Source organism: Mus pahari, chromosome 3 (assembly GCF_900095145.1).
Source record: "Mus pahari chromosome 3, PAHARI_EIJ_v1.1, whole genome shotgun sequence".
Lineage (NCBI taxonomy): Eukaryota > Metazoa > Chordata > Mammalia > Rodentia > Muridae > Mus > Mus pahari.
In genome coordinates, this window is record NC_034592.1 from 22,935,463 (window position 1) to 22,953,233 (window position 17,771).

Genomic DNA, 17,771 nt, shown 5'->3' on the forward strand with positions numbered 1-17,771 from the left:
TTGCAAAATGATCTCCTGGTGAAAGCCAGGTCCTCCTGCTGCAGTTCAACTGATGCAACCAGTGACTTGTCCTAGCATTCCGTTGGCATTATTAAGCTTTTTGATGGTAATTTTGGTCACATGTTGCTCTGCAGCCTCTAGCCTTCAATCTTAAAGTCCTAGTAAGACCTAGGACTGTGTGAGGCTGGCTTCTCTTCAGAGCTGGTCCTGACCTGCCGCTCAGTGTTCTTCACCTTTTAGCTCAGCTCTAAAGCCACCATCCTTTCTTCTTTGCGGGTGCAATTTGCTGTTGGGTTTTCTGTCCAGAAGGGAATAGATTCTTCCAGTCCATTCCTGTTAGGGCTTCTCCCAAGAGACTGGTGGCAGCCATTCTATCAGTGGGGCAAGTGGCAAAGAGCTTTTGGAGGCAGGTGGGAGTTGGCAGGTGGGAGGAGGGATGGCTGCTTTGTGATGATGCACTTGGTATTCTAGGAGTGCCTCAGGGGCTCTTCTCTCCTTCCTCTTCTTCCTTTTACGTGTATTTATGGTGTGCATGAATGTGTGTGTGTGCATGCGTGTGTGCGTGCGTGCGTGCGTGTGTGTGTGTGTGTGTGTGTGTGTGTGTGTGTATGGACCCATGCATGCCACTGCAGGTGTGGAACTTGCAGGAGTTGGTTCTTCTGCGGGGATGGGGGGATGGGGGGTGCGGGGTATTCCAGAGATCTAGTTCAGGTCTTCAAGCTTAGCAGCAATAGCCTTTACTCTCTGAGCCATTTGGTGGGTGTTTTCAGAGAGAGTGAAAAGGGTTCGGGGCTTCCTGAGATCTGATTTGGGGGTCCTGTTTCTGGCCTGGCACTCACTGAAAGGGCTCATTTTTAGGCTCCATCTACATCTACTGCATTATTGGCTGAGGGAGTTGGAGACTACAGCCTTGCACCAGCACCCAGTCGATGGAGAGACATGTGTCACCTCCTCATGCAGTAGTCCCTCTGGAAGTGGGCCAGGGTGGCAGTACAGGGCCAAAGTTTCTGCAGGCACCTAAGCTTCTGGATTGGGGGTGGGGGGCTGGGAGGCCTATCATCTATCCATCGGAGGCAGTCCCTGAGGACTTCCTTGCTGGGTGGTGGGAGTCCTCTGCTGGTTCAGGAAACAGTCATACTAAGGAGGTGAGCAGTTTTCAGGTGCCCTAACCCCCCCCCCCCCCCCGGTCTGGTCTCTGCCTGTGGGGGCTGTTCTCCTTAGAGGGGAGTTAGAGGGGAGGAGACCACACGGGGTTCTGCTCACAGGAGGAGGTTGAAGCTGCAGGCTCTGGGGAAGGATTGGTTCCAGATGTTCTGCTGGGATGCAGGAAGCAGCTTTTGTCTGCCTGCTGGTTCCAGGGTTGAGACCAGGAGGGGTGGCAGGCTGCCAGGCCTTTCCCTAGCCTCTGAGCTCTGGCCTGGCCACCAGTTTTTTCTCAATACCCAGCACAAAGGACCCCAGCACCCACCATGACCTGTAGAGGGGCAGGCATGGTGGCGGTTGGTAATGATAACTCCTTTTCCAAGGCCAGGGATTTAGCAGCTTGTGGTTCACCAGACTACTGAGCCGGTGGGAGATTTGTAGTGTCTCCTTGTAGTGGGGGAAACTAAGGCATAGGGGTATTGAGAGACTGAGGGGAGATCAGGCTGAACCTTTAGAATCCTGCTGTGTGCACCCTGGGGTCCTAAACTTTAGACCTGCTCCTCCACGGCTACCACATGCGTTCTTACAGTCCTGATGGCTGCCTGCTGTGGGCCAGGTAAGAGCCTGATCTCCACAGGTCAGCATCGGTCAGCACTGGCCGGGCAGCCTCTGGACTGTAGCCCCGACTGCAGGCTCAGAGGGAAGGTAAGTGGGTCAGGTGCATGGACACCAGAACTTTCCAGGTGGAGACTTCAGCTTTGAAAACTAGCAACAGCGGCAGTGGAGATTATTCACACACACACACACACACACACACACACACACACACACACACACACACACCCGGAAATGCTAAGGTGTACCAGGGTGACTCTGCCCACAACTGGACCTGGAATCTGGTGACTGGGTGCAGATTATTACAGCAGTATCCCAGGAGTCTCCTGACTAACATCCCTGTTCCAGCTTCCCGTGGGGCTGGCCCGTGTTCTGGGAAGTGGGACCAGAGGCCTGAAAGGCTGTGGACTTCTCTGCAGCTGGGTTTGGAGACCTGCCCTCCCCCCTTACCCTCGAAAGTCCCAGGATGGCGCCTGGCCTCCAGCTGTGATCCAGCACCCCCCCCCTCCCCACTGACCTGGAGGCCCTCCCTCCTAGACTGAGGAGCCAGAAGGGGGCTTCCCTTGTGAGGAGGAAAACCTGGCCTGGATTGTTGCCTAGGCTACCCTACCCCACTGGAGATTGCTGTTTCTCCAGTGTCTAGCCTGTCCCATTTCCCTTAAGAGTTCATGCAATAACCATTGGCCAAGACCATATGCCCTTGTACTCTTCGTGTGATCGAGGCAAGTCACACACATACACTCTCTCTCTCTCTCTCTCTCTCTCTCTCACACACACACACACACACACATCTTTTAGGGCCTCAGTTTCCCCATCTGAACTTGAACTGGTAGGTGGTGTGGTCTGAGGTGGGGAGGGGGGAGAGAAAGGGAGGTCACCTAGGATCAGGAGGGCAGACCTAGGAGGAGGAGGAAAGGAGGCAGGCAGACTGCTGGACATTTCAAGAGGACAGAGATGAGAGCCGGCAGCAAGAGTTGAGGGGGGGATGGATGGCAGGCCTGAGGCTGCCAGTGATTTGATATTTGCAAGGTTTCTGTTGCTTCAAATACCAAAGAGAGATGGTTGGGTTTGTAGCTGTTATGCTCGGGTGGGGGGGGGGGAGCCATGGAAGTTTCTGGAACTGCAGAATGACTTGGAGAAAGTCTTTCAGCTTATGGTAGTAGAGGCAGGTTGGTCGTTCCTTTCCCAAGCCTCAGTTTCTACTCCCACTGTAGGGATCTTTCTGCCTTCAGAAACTCACTAATGCTACTAAAATTCAGAAAAATTCAGGCACTTCTGTTGTTTTGTGTGGGGGATGGGGCAAAGAATCTTGGCAAAGCCCTCTGGTTGCACAGGTGTGCCTTGTATTCTATGTGTGCTCGAAATGCACATAATAATCCTAATGATATGAAAGTCATATTTTTATCAGATGGACACTGCCTTCTGTAAAGAATAGCTAAATATCTTAGGCAACAGAGACAGGCAGGACTTCTACCTGACTGAGGGGTACATGCAAAGCTTTGTGCAAAGCTTTGTGCGGCCGCTCTGGTCTGTCCATGTTTAAATCCAGCCACCCCTTTCCTCGGACTGCACCTGTGGCGGGATGGGGTGCTCCGGGCACCCCAAGTTAGATATGGAGTTTAGTCATGGCTGTCAGGTATATGATGTTATTGCGGTTCTTCGGACGGGACAGGGGCACTCTCGGACCGCGTCGCCCAGATGACTCCAGGCCAGGATTTTGCCCGCACTGACTTTCCGGGCGGGTGCCAGCCCAGCCTCCCGGTCCCGGGCCCCCGCCGAGGGGCCGGCTGCTCAGGGCGGGGCGGGGGAGGCGGAGGAGGAGGAGTTGGAGCTACTTTGTAGGGCAGCCTTGGTCTCGCCTGCTGCTGCACCAGAGCGCGGGAGAGAGTGCGGGGCGCCCGCCGGGCGGTCCGGAGCGGCCGATGGGGCCCGTGTGAGCGCCCAGGCCTGGCCCGGTGCCCGGCGGGCGGCAGCATGTCCGCCGGCGGCAGCGCCAGGAAGAGCACCGGGAGGCCATCCTACTACTACCGGCTGCTGCGGCGGCCCCGGCTGCAGCGACAGAGGAGCCGCTCCCGCAGCCGGACCCGGCCAGCCAGGGGTAGGCGCCACCCTGACCCCAGACCCTTAGTCCCTCGCTACCACCGCATCACCAACGGATGCTTTTGAGGCTTCTGTGTCAATGGGTGATGGCTCCTTATCTGGAGCTACCGTGACTGTCCCATCCCCATTGCCCCAGCTTCTGTAGGTCCTTCCTCTTGGGGAAAGCGGGGTCCCTAATGTTTCCCATTATACCAGGAGCAAGGAGAAGGGGGACGGTCTGATATGCAGTTCCTCCATACTTCTGTCCCGAATCCCATTCCACTGTGCATCAGTTTACCCAGCGCGCAGGCCATAGTAAAGTAGTCGAAGTGGAGCCTGACTTGCCTTCACTGTTTAGGGCTCTACACTTCCAGTCCTGTTTTGCTTCCTCACCTTTTGGATGGAGAGCTGTGTGGGCTTCCTGTGGGGAGAGCCATGTTTTTAGGGGACTGGAGCCCCTCTCAGTGGTCCTTGGAAGGGTACTTCTTTCAAAATGGGGAGGGAGAAATGCAAGCCTTTTGAACCAGTAATAAGATCTTCAGCCAGAGAGGCCCTAATGTTTCAGACTGACTTGGGCTGGACTAGTAAGTAAGTAAGTAAGTAAGTAATAAGGGTCAGGGGCTCCACACAGAGGCTCTGCCCTGGGTTGTGTAAGGCCATAATGCTTCCGTGGGTTAGGCCCACTGAAGGTGTCTGTGATGTGGAAGCTGCCTTAGTTTATATCCTAAGGTTATCTGGGTCATGGGAAGCCTGACCCTGGCCCAGCCTCACCACAGGCAGAATGTGCCAGGCCTGGAGAGGTGTTGGTGTGGGAGTTGCCCCCCCTTTTTAGGGTGGGGTCAGTGAAGCAGACAGGCAGTAAGGCAGTATGCTTTAGTTTACTCCCCCCCCCCCCCCAGAATGCAGAAGCCGTTCCCGCCCCAGCGGTAGAGCCAAGAACAATGTACGGGGTTTATTTAGGAAGTACTGAGTTCCCTGTGCACAGAGTTCAAGTTTAAGCTGTCTGAATCTGCCCACAGGTTTGTGGACTTAGTCTGAGCATGTGATATCCCGCCTTGGCTGAAGTGGCCTCTGGCTAGTTCCTGTGCCTTGTCTAGGGAACCAGAGACCCGGGTTCAAGCGTGAATCACCTTCATTTTTCTGAGCCTTTGTTTTTCTCAGCTGTAAGAGGTGCCATTGTGACAGATTCTTGCTGTGAAGATGGGTTTGGGATGAAGGTCCAGTCGTGGTTTGGCTACCCCAGGGCCTTTCCTGCACTTCCCGTGCTCTGGCCCCTCAGGTGCCTGGCATGACTGTGCCCTCTTCTGAACCCACTGTAGAGGCTCCCAGAGGAGCGGGGCTCTGCCTCCTTGTCAGCTAATGAGGCCAGCGGAGATCAATGTTCAATGGATCAAACTCATCTGAGCTTGGCTCCCAGCTGCGTCCAGCTCTGTGTGCTAGCCTGGAAGGAACTCACAGTTTGCTGAAAGTGGGGGGTTAGACTAGCCTTGATGGAAATTCTAGTTGGGGATATTCAGGAAGGTTTCAGAGAGGAGCTGACATTGAGAATGCCAAGCTGCTGGGATTTGCTTTGCTAGGAGTGACCGACTCAGCCCTAGGTCCAAGTCCTACTTCCAGAAAACTGTCTTTCTGCCAGCTGTCTCTCTGAGCTTCAGAAATGGTGACAGTGGCAACAGGGTCCTTGCCTGGGAAGCTAGAAGCCTGTGCCTGCAGCTCAGACAAGTTAGGTGTGAACTATTGTCCTTTCCCCGGCAGGCAGGAAGGGACAGCCTGTACATATGCCAGAGAAGGAAAAGGAAAAAGCCCTTGGTGTAGTTCATCCTGTATGGGAGCAGAGGACAGCAGTCCTGTAGAGCGAGTTCATCCTGCATGGGGGACAGAGATAGCAGGATGGACCTGAGAAGGGGCCTTCAGTCGTGACCAGTTGTGGGTGTGGGCAGAGTTGCAGGTCAGGGTGCAGGGGGCCGGGGGCTCCTTGTCCTCCTTCTACTGACCCAGGGGCAGGTTGGACCAGGGTGTGTCTCCTGTTAGGAAGCCACCCTGAGGTATTGAACCACTCCCTTCTGATCTTGGTGTTAGTTTTGGCATGGCTAGGGATTGGTCCCCTAATGGAAGCCTTACCTAAAGGGCTGGTGGCAGCCCCCCAGCTCCATCTGTGCCCCACCTCATTTTTGTCCTCAGCAAGGGGGGGAAAGGATCATAGGCTCTGAGTTCAGAAATAGGAGAGTGCACGGAGGAGTTGGTAGCTGGTTGTGGAGACACACAGATGGCCAGGCAAGGGTGTTAGCTAAGCTACTGCCTCCTACTAGGGGAGGGCTCATTGCCCTGGAGAGCCTCATGTTGTTCTTGGCAAAGCTGTGAGGGACAGACAGTGTCTCCAGCATCCCAGGGTTACACACTGTGTGCCACTGAAAAGGGTTTGTTTGTTTGTTTGTTTGTTTCTTTCTTTCTTTCTTCCTTCCTTCCTTCCTTCTTTCCTTCCTTCTCTTTCTTTCTCTCTCTCTCTCTCTCTCTCTCTCTCTCTCTCTCTCTCTCTCTCTCTCTCTTTCTTTCTTTCTCTTTCTTTTTGGTTTTCCGAGACAGGGTTTCTCTGTGTAGCCCTGTCTGTCCTGGAACTCACTCTGTAGACCAGGCTGGCCTCGAAGTCAGGAATCCGCCTGCCTCTGCCTCCCGAGTGCTGGGTCTTCTCTTCTTGGCTTTGGTTTTCTCATCTGAAGGTTGGATGGGGTGGGCCTTGCAGTTGTGTGGAATCAGTGAGACTTACGGGATGGAGACATCTAAGTGCCATACTGTGCTGTGTGGCTCTGAGTCTGGCTTGTGGATTTGGGTGGCTTGTCTACAGAAGGGTGTCACCAGTCAGGGTACCTCACTTCCCCATTTGCTGGTATCAGGAGAAAGAGCAGCTTCCTTAGAGAAATAGTACACTCCTCTAACCTCGGTAAGCCTGGCCTGTCATTCAGTACATTGAAGCCTCGTCACAGGGCAGATGGAGCTGATTGGCGCTTGTTCCCAGACTTATCAGGAGTGAGTCCTGCTGGCTGGAGAGGCCTGCTCATTGAGGGCCCTGGAACCCAGGGCTCTTTTTCTGGACAGTACAGTGGTTAGTGCATGAGAGGGCTAGTCCTCGGTCTACTTTGTATGAACTGGTTGGCAACATTGGGTCCATTCCAGGCTCATACCTCTTCCCTTCTATCAAGGGATCCTGTTTTGTTGCCCCATAAGCTTGGGCACTCTGGGTGCCCACACTAATGCCCAAGGAACTCTGGGGTTTTCTGAATGCAAGTCCTGACAGCTGTCCTATGCTAGGCCTTACCAGGTGCCAGACATTTGTCCAATACTTTCTTCTGGCAGGACCAGGTTTTTTCTCAGCGACTACATCCATCTTCACTTCCCTGGCTTGCTGCTGTGTGTCCCTGTGTCCCAGCCCTACTTGGGACTCTTTGCTTGCAAGGACTCCTAGAGTCCATCTTTGGGGTGTCAGGAGTGGGCTCCCAGGAACCCCTCAATATACTCTGAAGAATGAAGGTATACCAAGAAGGGCTGGGGCTGACCCCTCACACTAAAGCTTAGAGCATAGCATCTGGGTCGTCTACCCTTTTAGTCCAGATGGGTGCGCACACCATTGCCGAGCTGGGTGTGTGATTCAGGCTTACCAGCGCTCCAGATGGCAGCATGGCTGTGCCTGTGTGGCCTGTCGCATTGGCTTCTCATGGGAGCAGCGGTTAGAGAGGGACCCCATTCTCCACCACTAGGAAGGCTGGAACTGGGGGACTATGGGAGAAAGCCAGAGCCTGACCTCCAGCTCTGCCTGGCTGCGGGATAGCGGCAGAGACCAGTGTGGGGTTGGGAAGAGCTGGGCTCCACCATCCGAGCTATGTGGTGGTGGGCAGGGCTCCGTCTCTGGCCTATAGTTTATTCCTGTGTAAAATGAAGTTGATACCTGTATGCAACCTCAGTACTGCTGTGGATCTTATGTGCTCAGGTGAGCTCCGAGTCACTGCTGGAACAGACCAGGCACTCTACAAACTGAAGCAAAGCACATGGAACACTTTTCATCCACACCCCATAAAGGGAGTGAGCTCACCAGACCCTAAGATAGAGAAGTTGGGGCCAAAGGCCACCATAGGGTCTATGTATCTCAGCAGGAACAGAGGGAGGAAGAGAGGAAAAACAACAAATTGGATTTCAGAGGTCTCCCCCAAGACAAGAACCAGAGCATGCCATTGATCCACAGGAGCACTTCTGAGTACTTGGGGGCCACACGATCCACCCAGCTCCCAGGCTCCCAGCTGGACTCAGGCATGTCCAGCTTGAAGGTTCAGACTATTGCCCCCAGGGCCTTTTGGCATCTCCTACAAGCCAGAGCCCTGCTGGCATCCATGTGGAGCCACCATTCCTTCCAGTTGGCTTCTCTTCCTACACAGATTGTACCCACCATTGCTGCCCCTACCTGTCTGACTGGCAGGTCACATGTCTCAAGTCTCAGGATGTCAGCCCAGTTTGTCCTTTAAGTATTTCAGTGGGGATGGCTCCGTGTACAGTGGGAGGTGAGTTCTTCAGAGGCAGGCGGGCAGCCTGCGCCCCATTCCCTCTTTAGGCAGAGCTCTTTAGGTCCTTGGGGGAAGCCAGGGGCCCCGGTTAATGTGCTGGAATGCCAGTTTCCTGGCCTTTGCTCTCCTGTCTGTCCTCACCCTCTTCACCAACTAGGTAGCCTCCTTTACCATCCGAATGTGGGTGCCGTGCTGAGGGCCTCTCCTGCTTATGTCCCATGTCTAACTCCCCAGCCCTTCATTAAGGTAGGGCATTGTTATTTCCATCCCTAGGCAGGGAGCCTGAACTCTGGTGAAGTAAAATACGAAACTGGCGGTGGGGACACAGAGCTGGAAAGCTCCCCTAAAACTACAGCGGAAGCTCCGGCCTCTCGTTGGTTGGTGCGACTGAGCACTGGTCAGAGTGTGCTCTCAACCTCCGTGGATCAGGGTAGAGCTTGAGTCCTGGGCACCTGGTTTATCACGCCTTTAGTTACTTCTGTGCCCTGAGGCCCATAGCACACACAGTCAGGAGGAGCCTGTGGTGTTCAGTGGCTGCAGGAGCGGGTGGAACACTTGACTTTACTCTCAACTCTGTCCCCCGTAGGGAAACTGAGGCTCCCTCCTGGAACCAAGGCCACTCACCAAGGTTACCTGCCAGTGTTGATGAGAGCTACAGTTTAGAACTGGACCCTAGATCTCTCTGCATCTATTCACATGTTAGCTCTGTCTTGCTTTTTCCTGGATTAGCTCATCGGAGGAATCCTAGGCAGCTGGGCTCCTTGCTGGGCCTGGTGGAAGAAAAGGGGGCGGAACCCCTGTGTGTCTCCCTCACATCCTGGACCACACGCGTGTTTTGCTTTAGAAACGACCTGAAGCCTTCTGACTGTTTTTAAAAGAAAAGCAGAGGCTGACACTTCTCCAGTGACTTCCTCTGGGGCCACTTGCTTAAATGTCCGGAAAGGGAGAGTATTTCCTGGTCAGGGACATTCAGAGCTTGCTGGGAGCTGAAGTCTTGTTTTCTGTGCAGGAGGTATTTAGGGAGTCAGCCCCCACCCTGCCTCACTTTGCCAGCCCTCAGCCCCTGGAAGGTTGTGCTTGGCAGTCATGGGGAGGGGGCACTGAGAAGGAGTGGCTGTGATGCCTGCCCAAGTGTCAGGTACCGCTCTCTGAGTGGTGGCTGGCTATTTTTAGCTATTCTCATCCAGTAGAGGCATTTCAGCGTTTGTTCAATATTTAATTATCCATCTGAAACTGGCCCACGTGGCCTTGAGTTTGGAAGTAGGTCTGAGCTGTGATTTCTTAGGATTGCATAAATAAGGAAGCAGGAGGGTCTCAACAGCCCTCTAAATAATAATAATGGGGGAAGGAGCTTGGGCCAGGAAGGCCTGGTTCCTCTGTCTAGACAAGCCCCACCCATTTCAGAGCTACCAAGGGTGCCTGTGACACCGGTGGTCTGCTTGTCTGTGCAGCTCACACCTGCAGCAGCTGTGTTTTTCGTTTGGGGTGGGTTTTTTTTTTTTTTTTTTTTTTTTTTTTTTTTTTTTTTTTTTTTTTTTGTGCTCCCCGTGTTCTCTTTTGACAGCTGCTGGGTACTGAATGGAAGTTTGGGGATTTTGCCTTTGGAGGTCTTGTTAGCTTTTATTTCCCTCTCCTGACAGACAGGAGAGGGCTGTCAGCACCCGAGCTGTGTGATTTCTTTTTCTGTGGCCCTTGGAGGTGAAGCTTGACCTGACTGTGAAATGGAAAAGCACAGTGAAGGCAGGCAGATGGGACTAAGAGGTTCCGTGCCCGCTCCCTGCTTCCCGCTCCGGAGGCAGCAGAGGGGAGGGAGGGAGGGGCTGAGACCCTGAGAAGCTGGCAGGCCAGTGGGACTCCTTAGAGTCCTGCTTGCCCCAAGGAGTAGAAGTTCAAAGATTAAAAATCAATAAATTGGCAATCTGGACTAGTTTTAGACATCATTGATTTTCTATTTATTTATACTTCTGTTTTGAGGACACTGGACTTGAATCAAGAGTGCAACTGAGGTGCTGTGTGATCTTAAACAAATCATTGGACATCTCTGGGCTCCAAAGCAGGCCTAGCCTAGTTGTGACACTATAGGATAGATATGTCACAGACTTGAGTGTGTGTATTGTCATTAGCACTCGTTTGTCTCAGTCACAACTCTGTCATGCTGATGTATAAGTACAGTGTGACATCCGTGGGACCGGAATCATCTCCATGATGTCCCCTTCCATCAGGGACTGCTACATGTGTAACCAGCACTCAGTTGACTACCTACTGTGTGCACACTGTGGGCAGGGGCTGCCTTGGTGATGTCCTAGCCCCTGCCCTCGTGATGAAGGAGTTGCGCTAGGGAGGGCCATGTAACCAGGTCAGCAGATGGTATGGACAGAAAGGTTGGCAGGGCTTTGAGTAGTCAGGCAAGAGGAGTGTCCCCGGCGGCACAGGGAGCCAAGGGAAGGGTTTGGAAAAGGGCATGTGATGAGGACAGTGGCAGCCTCTATTCTTGAGCATGTGCCCCGTAGCAGGAGTCTGTCACTGTGTTCAGTCTTGGGGCTCACAGACCCTGGAGATGAAGAAAACCAAGGTTCAGACTGGCCAAGTGCACGCGAAGCCTCCCTGTAGTTCTCAGGGCTGTGGTGCAGGAAGATGACTTGAGGACCGCAGCTGGACATGCAGGGAGCGGGGGTGGGAGGTAGGGGGGAAGGAGGAGGAAATGCAGGGGGGAGCGTGGCGGGGGTAAGGAGGAGAAAATGGGCGTCAGTGAGAACAGGTGGTCCCGGTAACCGTCTACCAGGAAAGGCTCCACACTGGGCCTGGCTGGCACAGAGAAGGATTGGAGCAGTCTGGGGAGTATGGCAACCCCAGGCTTCAAGGAGATGTAGGGGAGGAGGAGCCAGATGTGACAAGGGCTTGGGGGCTGGCAGGTCACTCAACCCCTTTTCTCTTCTAGGATGCTGCTTGCTATGAAGGCAGAGTTGGGGGAGAGGGGAGGCCGAGCACCCCTTTGAGGAGTAGTGCTGGGCCCCTGGCATGTTGATCTCTGGTTTGTGAACATTAGAGCCACTATAGCAGGGCCACCATGGCATCTGCTGCTTTATTTAAATATGTGTGTGTGTGTGTGTGTGTGTGTGTGTGTGTACATTTATTTTACTTTATGTGTATGGGTGTTTTGCTGCATGTGTGTTTGTCTACCACATGTATGCTTGGTGCCTGAGGAGGCCAGAAGAGGGCATCAGATCCCCTGGAGCAGGAGTTACAGAAGATTGTGAGTCACCACATGGGTGCTGGGAATCGAACCTGGATCCTCGTCAAGAGCAACAAGTGTGCTAAACTTACTCTGAGCCATCTCTCCAGTCTCCAGACTCTTGTGTTTTGAACTTTGCTCTTAGGAAGTGGGAGATGATGGTCACCGATTTTACCACTTGATTGGGCAGGGTCAGAGGTCAAAGGGAGGAGCAAACACAACGCCAGAGAGCTCCCTTGTTCCCCAAATTCCAGGGTTGCAGAGGAGATGGCCGTTTTCTTTCCCTGGCAGCCTGGAATGGGCCCTGAGGCTGCAAAGAAGAGACAGAAAGAAACTGTGTAAAGGAGAGGGTGACCTGCAGACCGAAGTGACCAGAGGTCTTGAGAGATTAGGAAGTAAGGCTCAGGGAGTGAGAACACGTTGGGTAGTTAATCTGTGGGGAGCAGACAGGGTACCCAGAGTTTTCTGGAAGCCTGAGAACCTCTTTGGAAGCAGGGTACCTTCAGGATGAGGCATAGGAAGAAATTGTGGTGTCAAAAGCAGTTGCTTACTGTCTTGAGGAGGGAGAGCATACAGAAGCATCTGTGGTAGTCTACAGATGCTAACACAGTTGGAGGATCTCTAGTGAGGCCTGCTGGAGGCCACAGAATGAAACAAGACCCTCCCCTGTCCTGGACCAGCTCTGTTCTAGGGTGGACTGTGAGGGGGTACGTCCAGAGCGTCTAAGAACTAGCTACACATATGGCTCCTCCTCCTGGCCCACCCCTACCCTGGGAGCACTTGTGCCACCTGCTGCTCTGTGCTAAGGGTCCCTGGGTGTGGTGGGTGCCCTGAACATAGAGTCCTCTACATGTCCCCGTGTCTCCTCCTAGCAGACACCCCACAGCAGAGGACAGAACCCATGCACTCTGAACCACATTTTGAACTTGGAATCAGCTTGAATTCCAATTTCATCTATTTCAAAGATGCTGAAATATCAGTTAATGACCTCAAATTAATTACTTTTATGTTGCTGTGACCTAATTAAGATACCTAATAGAAGCAGCATAAAGGAAGGAAAGCTTTATTTTGGCTTATGGTCTCAGATGAGTTTCAATCCATCACACACACACACACACACACACACACACACACACACACACTGAAGACATTGGCTTGTGGTGGTAGGAACCTGTGTACGCTGTTTACATCCTGGAAGAACAGAAAGTGGAGAAAACAGTCTTGAACCATAAGTGGGAATAGCCTTCAAAGACCTGCTTCCCCTAGCCAAACTCCACCTCCTAAAGTCATTATTCACACGCTCCAAAATAATGCCCACCAACCAGGAGGGACATGAGCCCAGGAAGGATAATTCAAACCCTGTGTATCCTTCCTTTCCCCAAACCTGATCAGTCTCAGGAACTGGAAATGTGCATTTGAACATGACCATACTCTTCCCTTTCAGCTAGGAGTGTGGAGAGGGTCCCAGCAGGGAGGGCACTCTGAGTCTGGAGGGACCAGGACATCCACCTTCACTTGCCTGCACCTCAGATTCTGGGATCCCTTAGGTGCGTGTCCTGCCTCACTGCCCCTCGCTGCATGGCCATGATCAGACCCGGTTTCCTTTTGCTGAAGTCAGAGTGGCTCCGCATGGGCACTGCTTCTCTCTGCCTCCTGGAGGCGTTTTTATTACATTCAGCCAGCCGGCTGTTCACACACTGCTGTTGAGAAAACTCGCCTTCCCCTTGGCCCTTTCTTCTGAAGTCAGTTGACCATATGTACATGATCTATTCCTGGACTCCATCCTGATCCATTGATCTATACATCTTATCCTTATGCTAATGCCACAGCCTTGTTTACATTAGATATTTCCAGACTCTAAACTGTGTCTTGAAACCCATTAGCAGCAGAAGCCCCCAGCCCTCCCCCGAGTCTTCGAGTTTGATTGGCTGTCTGAGTCCTCGGCGTTGCCGTCTGAATCTAACATTCTGCTTGTTAGAATCTTTGAGACGTTTCCTTTTGGCTAGGGTTCCGTTGAATCTGTAGGCTTGGGGCCAAATGTCACGTGAACAGTTTTGGGTTTTGCAGCATGGTGTTGGCTGTTCATTTCTCTTTAGATTACAAGTTAACATCTTTCAGCCATGTGTTTTGGTTATTAATCTTGTACGTGTTTTTAGAATATGTATTTGTATGATTTGCTTGTGTACATGGAGAGAGAGAGAGAGAGAGAGAGAGAGAGAGAGAGAGAGAGAGAGAGAGAATGAGAATGAGTTGTGATTGCCGACATGTTTGAGAGGTATGAAGACCATTTTCAGGTGTTTGCTCTGCCGCCCTGTTAAAGCAGGGTCTCTGGTTTCTGCTTTGCTGCATACTCTAGTCTAACTGGACCTTGAACTTGTGGACAATTTTCTTCTCTCTCCCTCCCATCTCGCTCACTGTAAGAGTGCTGTGATTACTGTAGCTGTTTTTTCCCCCCTGTGGGGTCCAGCATTGAACTTAGGTTGTCACTACCTCTCCAGCCTACGTGCTAATGTTTTAAGAGGTATGTGTGCGTGTCTAAGCATGTGTGTGTGTGTGTGTGTGTGTGTGTAAGTATGCATATGTGAGTATGTGCTTTTGTGTGTGCATGCATGTGGGTGTGTGCACGTGTGCATGTGTGTATGTTAATCACCTTGCAGGACCTAGGAGTTCACCATACTCGAAGCCTGACAAGTTAGCCTGATGAGTTTCACGAAAGCACAAAACTCCTGAATCTGAACTAGAGGACAGACACCTGGCCTGCCCTGGCTTGAGCTTTCCTTTCCCATTAATTCCCCTTCCATCCAGGTACCAAGAACAGCTTGTAGAAGGATCTATTCTTGAACAAAAGCTGCTCTGCTCTGCGATTTTTCCAGTATAACCTCATGTCCCTTACAGGTTCTGATAAACAATCTATGAGTCAGTTGCTCCTTAGGCTAAAACTTACACAAGGGATTGAGGTGCAGCCTTGTGATAGGATGACATCATTAAATCAGGACTTGGAGCCAAGCGTGGCGGGTGCCTGAAATCCTAGCTCTTGAGAAGTGAAGCAGGAGGATCAGGAGTTTAAGGATATCCTTGGCAAGTATTGGGCTAGCCTGAGCTCTATGAGGCTCTATCTCAAAAGCAAATAAGACAAACAAGAAATTTGGAGATGATTAAAATTGAATTCCAGGTTGCTAAATACAGAAAGGGTAAGAACGAGTGAACATCATATATAAAAATCGATGTGTAGGGGCTGGAGAGATGCCTTAGCCGTTAAGAGTATTTGCTGCTCTTGCAGAGAACCTTAGTTTGGCTCCTGGCACTCACGATTGCCTGTAACTCCCGCTCCAGAGGATCACACTTCTGGCCTCCATGGGCACCCAAACTCACATGCACTCACTGATACCCACATATACAGAATTAAAAATAAAACCTTCTAAAAAAAAGAATGAACACACTTAGCTTTATGCTTATCTCAGCTTGCTGCAAGAGATAAACCCGCTGTATCGCACAGCCATAGCAATCTCATGTAATGATATAATTTTTAAACAAAGGTGCAAAGCATTACAGAACATTAAGTACCGAGGTGCGATTTTGGGGGACAAAATAAAGAGTTTCTAATGAATGAAGTGCAAAGGAGGTGAATTTAGTGTTGCTGCCGCCCTTTGGTGTGTCTTAATTAGGAACTTCATGCCCTAAAGTTTGCTTGCCAGTAATTTGTTTGTATTATAAGGATGAAATACAAAGAATATTGGGCCGAAGACGTAGCTCACTGGTTAAGAGCACTGGCTGTTCTTCCAGAGGTTCTGAGTTCAATTCTCAGCACACAGGCAGCTCACGTCCATCTGTAACTCCAGTTCCAGGGACTCTGACGCCCTCTTCTGGCCTTTCAGAGCATGGCATACAAGTGGTGTACCTGCCAACAAAACATCCACACTAATAAAATAATTTTTCAAAATATGAAGGGTGTGGATGAAAGGCTTTTTGCATGTAAGTGTGAAGCATGTACCTGTTTTGTGAGTTTCAGATTTTATTTTGTGTGCCCCTGGGGGTGAGGGTGGGTGAACGTGTGGGAGGCATGTGATCACTGCACGTTAGTGTTGAGATGTCTTTATCAGTCACCTCTTCGTTGAACCCAGAGCCCACCTATTTAGTACCTGGTTTCCGCCACTGCCACAGTGACGGGGCTGCAGATGTGGCCACCGTGCTCAGCTTTTATGTGGGTGCAGAGGATTGGCTCCCCAGGCCTGCACAGCAAGTACTCTTTCTATTGAGTCATCCCCAGGCCTCACGTGTCATTTAAATGGATTTCTAACAAATCCACATTTAATTGCCATGCCACTGTGTTGCTGGATGGAAGCCCTTCTCCTTAGGGAGGGGAGGGGAATGCACAACCCTACATGGGCCAGTGACCCTGGCCTTCTGCCTTTACTGTAGTTAGACTAAACCCAGCCTTGACTGGTGGACATGTTGGTACCTGTAGCTGCTGTAACAAAGGGTCACTGTGTCTTAAAGCAACCGATGTATAATCTGAGATCTGGAGGTCAGAAGTCTGCAGTCCTTTCAGTGGGCGAGTCAGAGGGTCTTGCGGCTGTGGTCCTTGAGGGCCAGTGTGTTTCCTTTTCAGCCTTCTGGAGTCTGCCTACAGTTCCAGGCTTGTTACCTCAACTCTGCCTCACTGTAGCTTCCCTGGTGACACTGTCTTTCTGTCTTCTCTCACCTTGCTCTCTCCTCTGGCTGGGCATGGTAACACTAGTCTGTAACCTAGCACTTGGGACACTGAGATGGCAGGGCCATGAGTTCAAGGACAGCTTGGGCAACATAGCAAGATCCTGTCTCAATAAACAAATTAGATAAAAAGTAAAGCCTTTGTTGTTACAGTGTGCAGCGTAGTCTTCCTTCTCAGCTCAAGGTCCTTCTCATTTCTGAAGAGTTCAGACTGCTACATGGAGAAACACTTTCACAGGCTCCAGGTCTCCAGATGTGGCTTTTTGGGAGCCAGTGTTTGCCTCACAGGGGAGGGGAAGGGCTAGCAACCTCCAAGTAATACATGGCTGTAGATGGGAAGAGCATGTGGTCTGAGGCAGGAGACTACCAGCTTGTGGTATTTTCACAAATATCACCAGAGAACAGAACAATGAATTTCATATGCTTCACACACACACACACACACACACACACACACACACACACACACACACCATTTACCACACATCACATATACCATGCATACTGACACCATGTTGTACACACCACACATCATGCATACCACATATGCACATATGCACCACACATGCCTTCCCACACAACACATGGCACACAGGCATACACCATGCATGTACATCATACACCATGCATGTACATCACACACACAGAGCTATAACTCTTCACCCAGGCTCCCTGCTCAGTTCTAGAGCCACGGCCCAGGTATGTCTAACACCCGAGAGCCATGCTGTTTGGGGCTTTGCCATGTGATCTTCCCTGCTATCAGGCCATCTAAGCCGCTGTTAGTCTTGATTTGTTTTTTTTTTTATATTTTATTTTTCCTCTTCATTTCGTTTCTCTTTAGACAGATGCAGAGGGAATGGTTTGTATTGAGCTCTCATGTCACCTGTACATGTTTTACTATTAGTGTATACATACTGTATATGTTCGAAGACATCATGCTCTCTCACTGTGTGTCACCTGCCTCTACTCTCCAGTCCTGGAATTCTCCAAAGAGAAGTGCTCTGTTGTTTCCCTATGTGGCTGTGCGCACGTATGCCCAGGACGGAGAATGTCTTTGTTTTAGTCATGTGGACAGCAAATGCATTTTAGCCTGAAGGATCCACCGAGAGCTTCAGCTTCTGGTCTGAAATGACTTCAGGTTTTTGGGCAATTGTTCAAACGGTACAGACCGGCCTGGAGCTAACAGCTTCCCCTTGGCTGCTTGCATACAGTGCTCTGCAGTGATGCCCACCAGGAACATTCTAGAAACAGCTACAATTCTTACTCAAGGCGATGAGGCACACCCTGGACACCAGGGTCAGGAAGAACCTTCTTTATGGTCTGGGCTGACCGGTCTAGGGAGGTGGAGCTAGTGGCTGATTGGCTAGTGGCCTGAAGTCTAGAGAGGTGGGGCTAGTGGCTGATTGGCTAGTGGCCTGAAGTCTAGAGAGGTGGGGCTAGTG

General features: G+C 51.5%; 1 protein-coding gene across 10 annotated transcripts in view; it reads left to right on the forward strand.

The window, feature by feature from the left end:
• Dab2ip (DAB2 interacting protein) overlaps positions 1-17,771 on the forward strand; it is a 176,101-nt gene that overhangs the window by 63,643 nt on the left and 94,687 nt on the right. For 4 of the 10 annotated variants that reach the window (XM_029537057.1, XM_029537056.1, XM_029537054.1 and 1 more), the window contains exon 1: positions 3,613-3,856. The exons of 4 other annotated variants lie outside the window; for them this stretch is intronic. In XM_029537057.1, coding sequence (XP_029392917.1) covers positions 3,733-3,856 — 124 coding nt within the window. In that variant the 5' untranslated portion in view covers positions 3,613-3,732. Of the gene's footprint in view, positions 1-3,556; positions 3,857-17,771 lie in introns of those variants that run through there. 2 more of the 10 variants (XM_021194747.1, XM_021194741.1) reach the window with 1 other exon arrangement.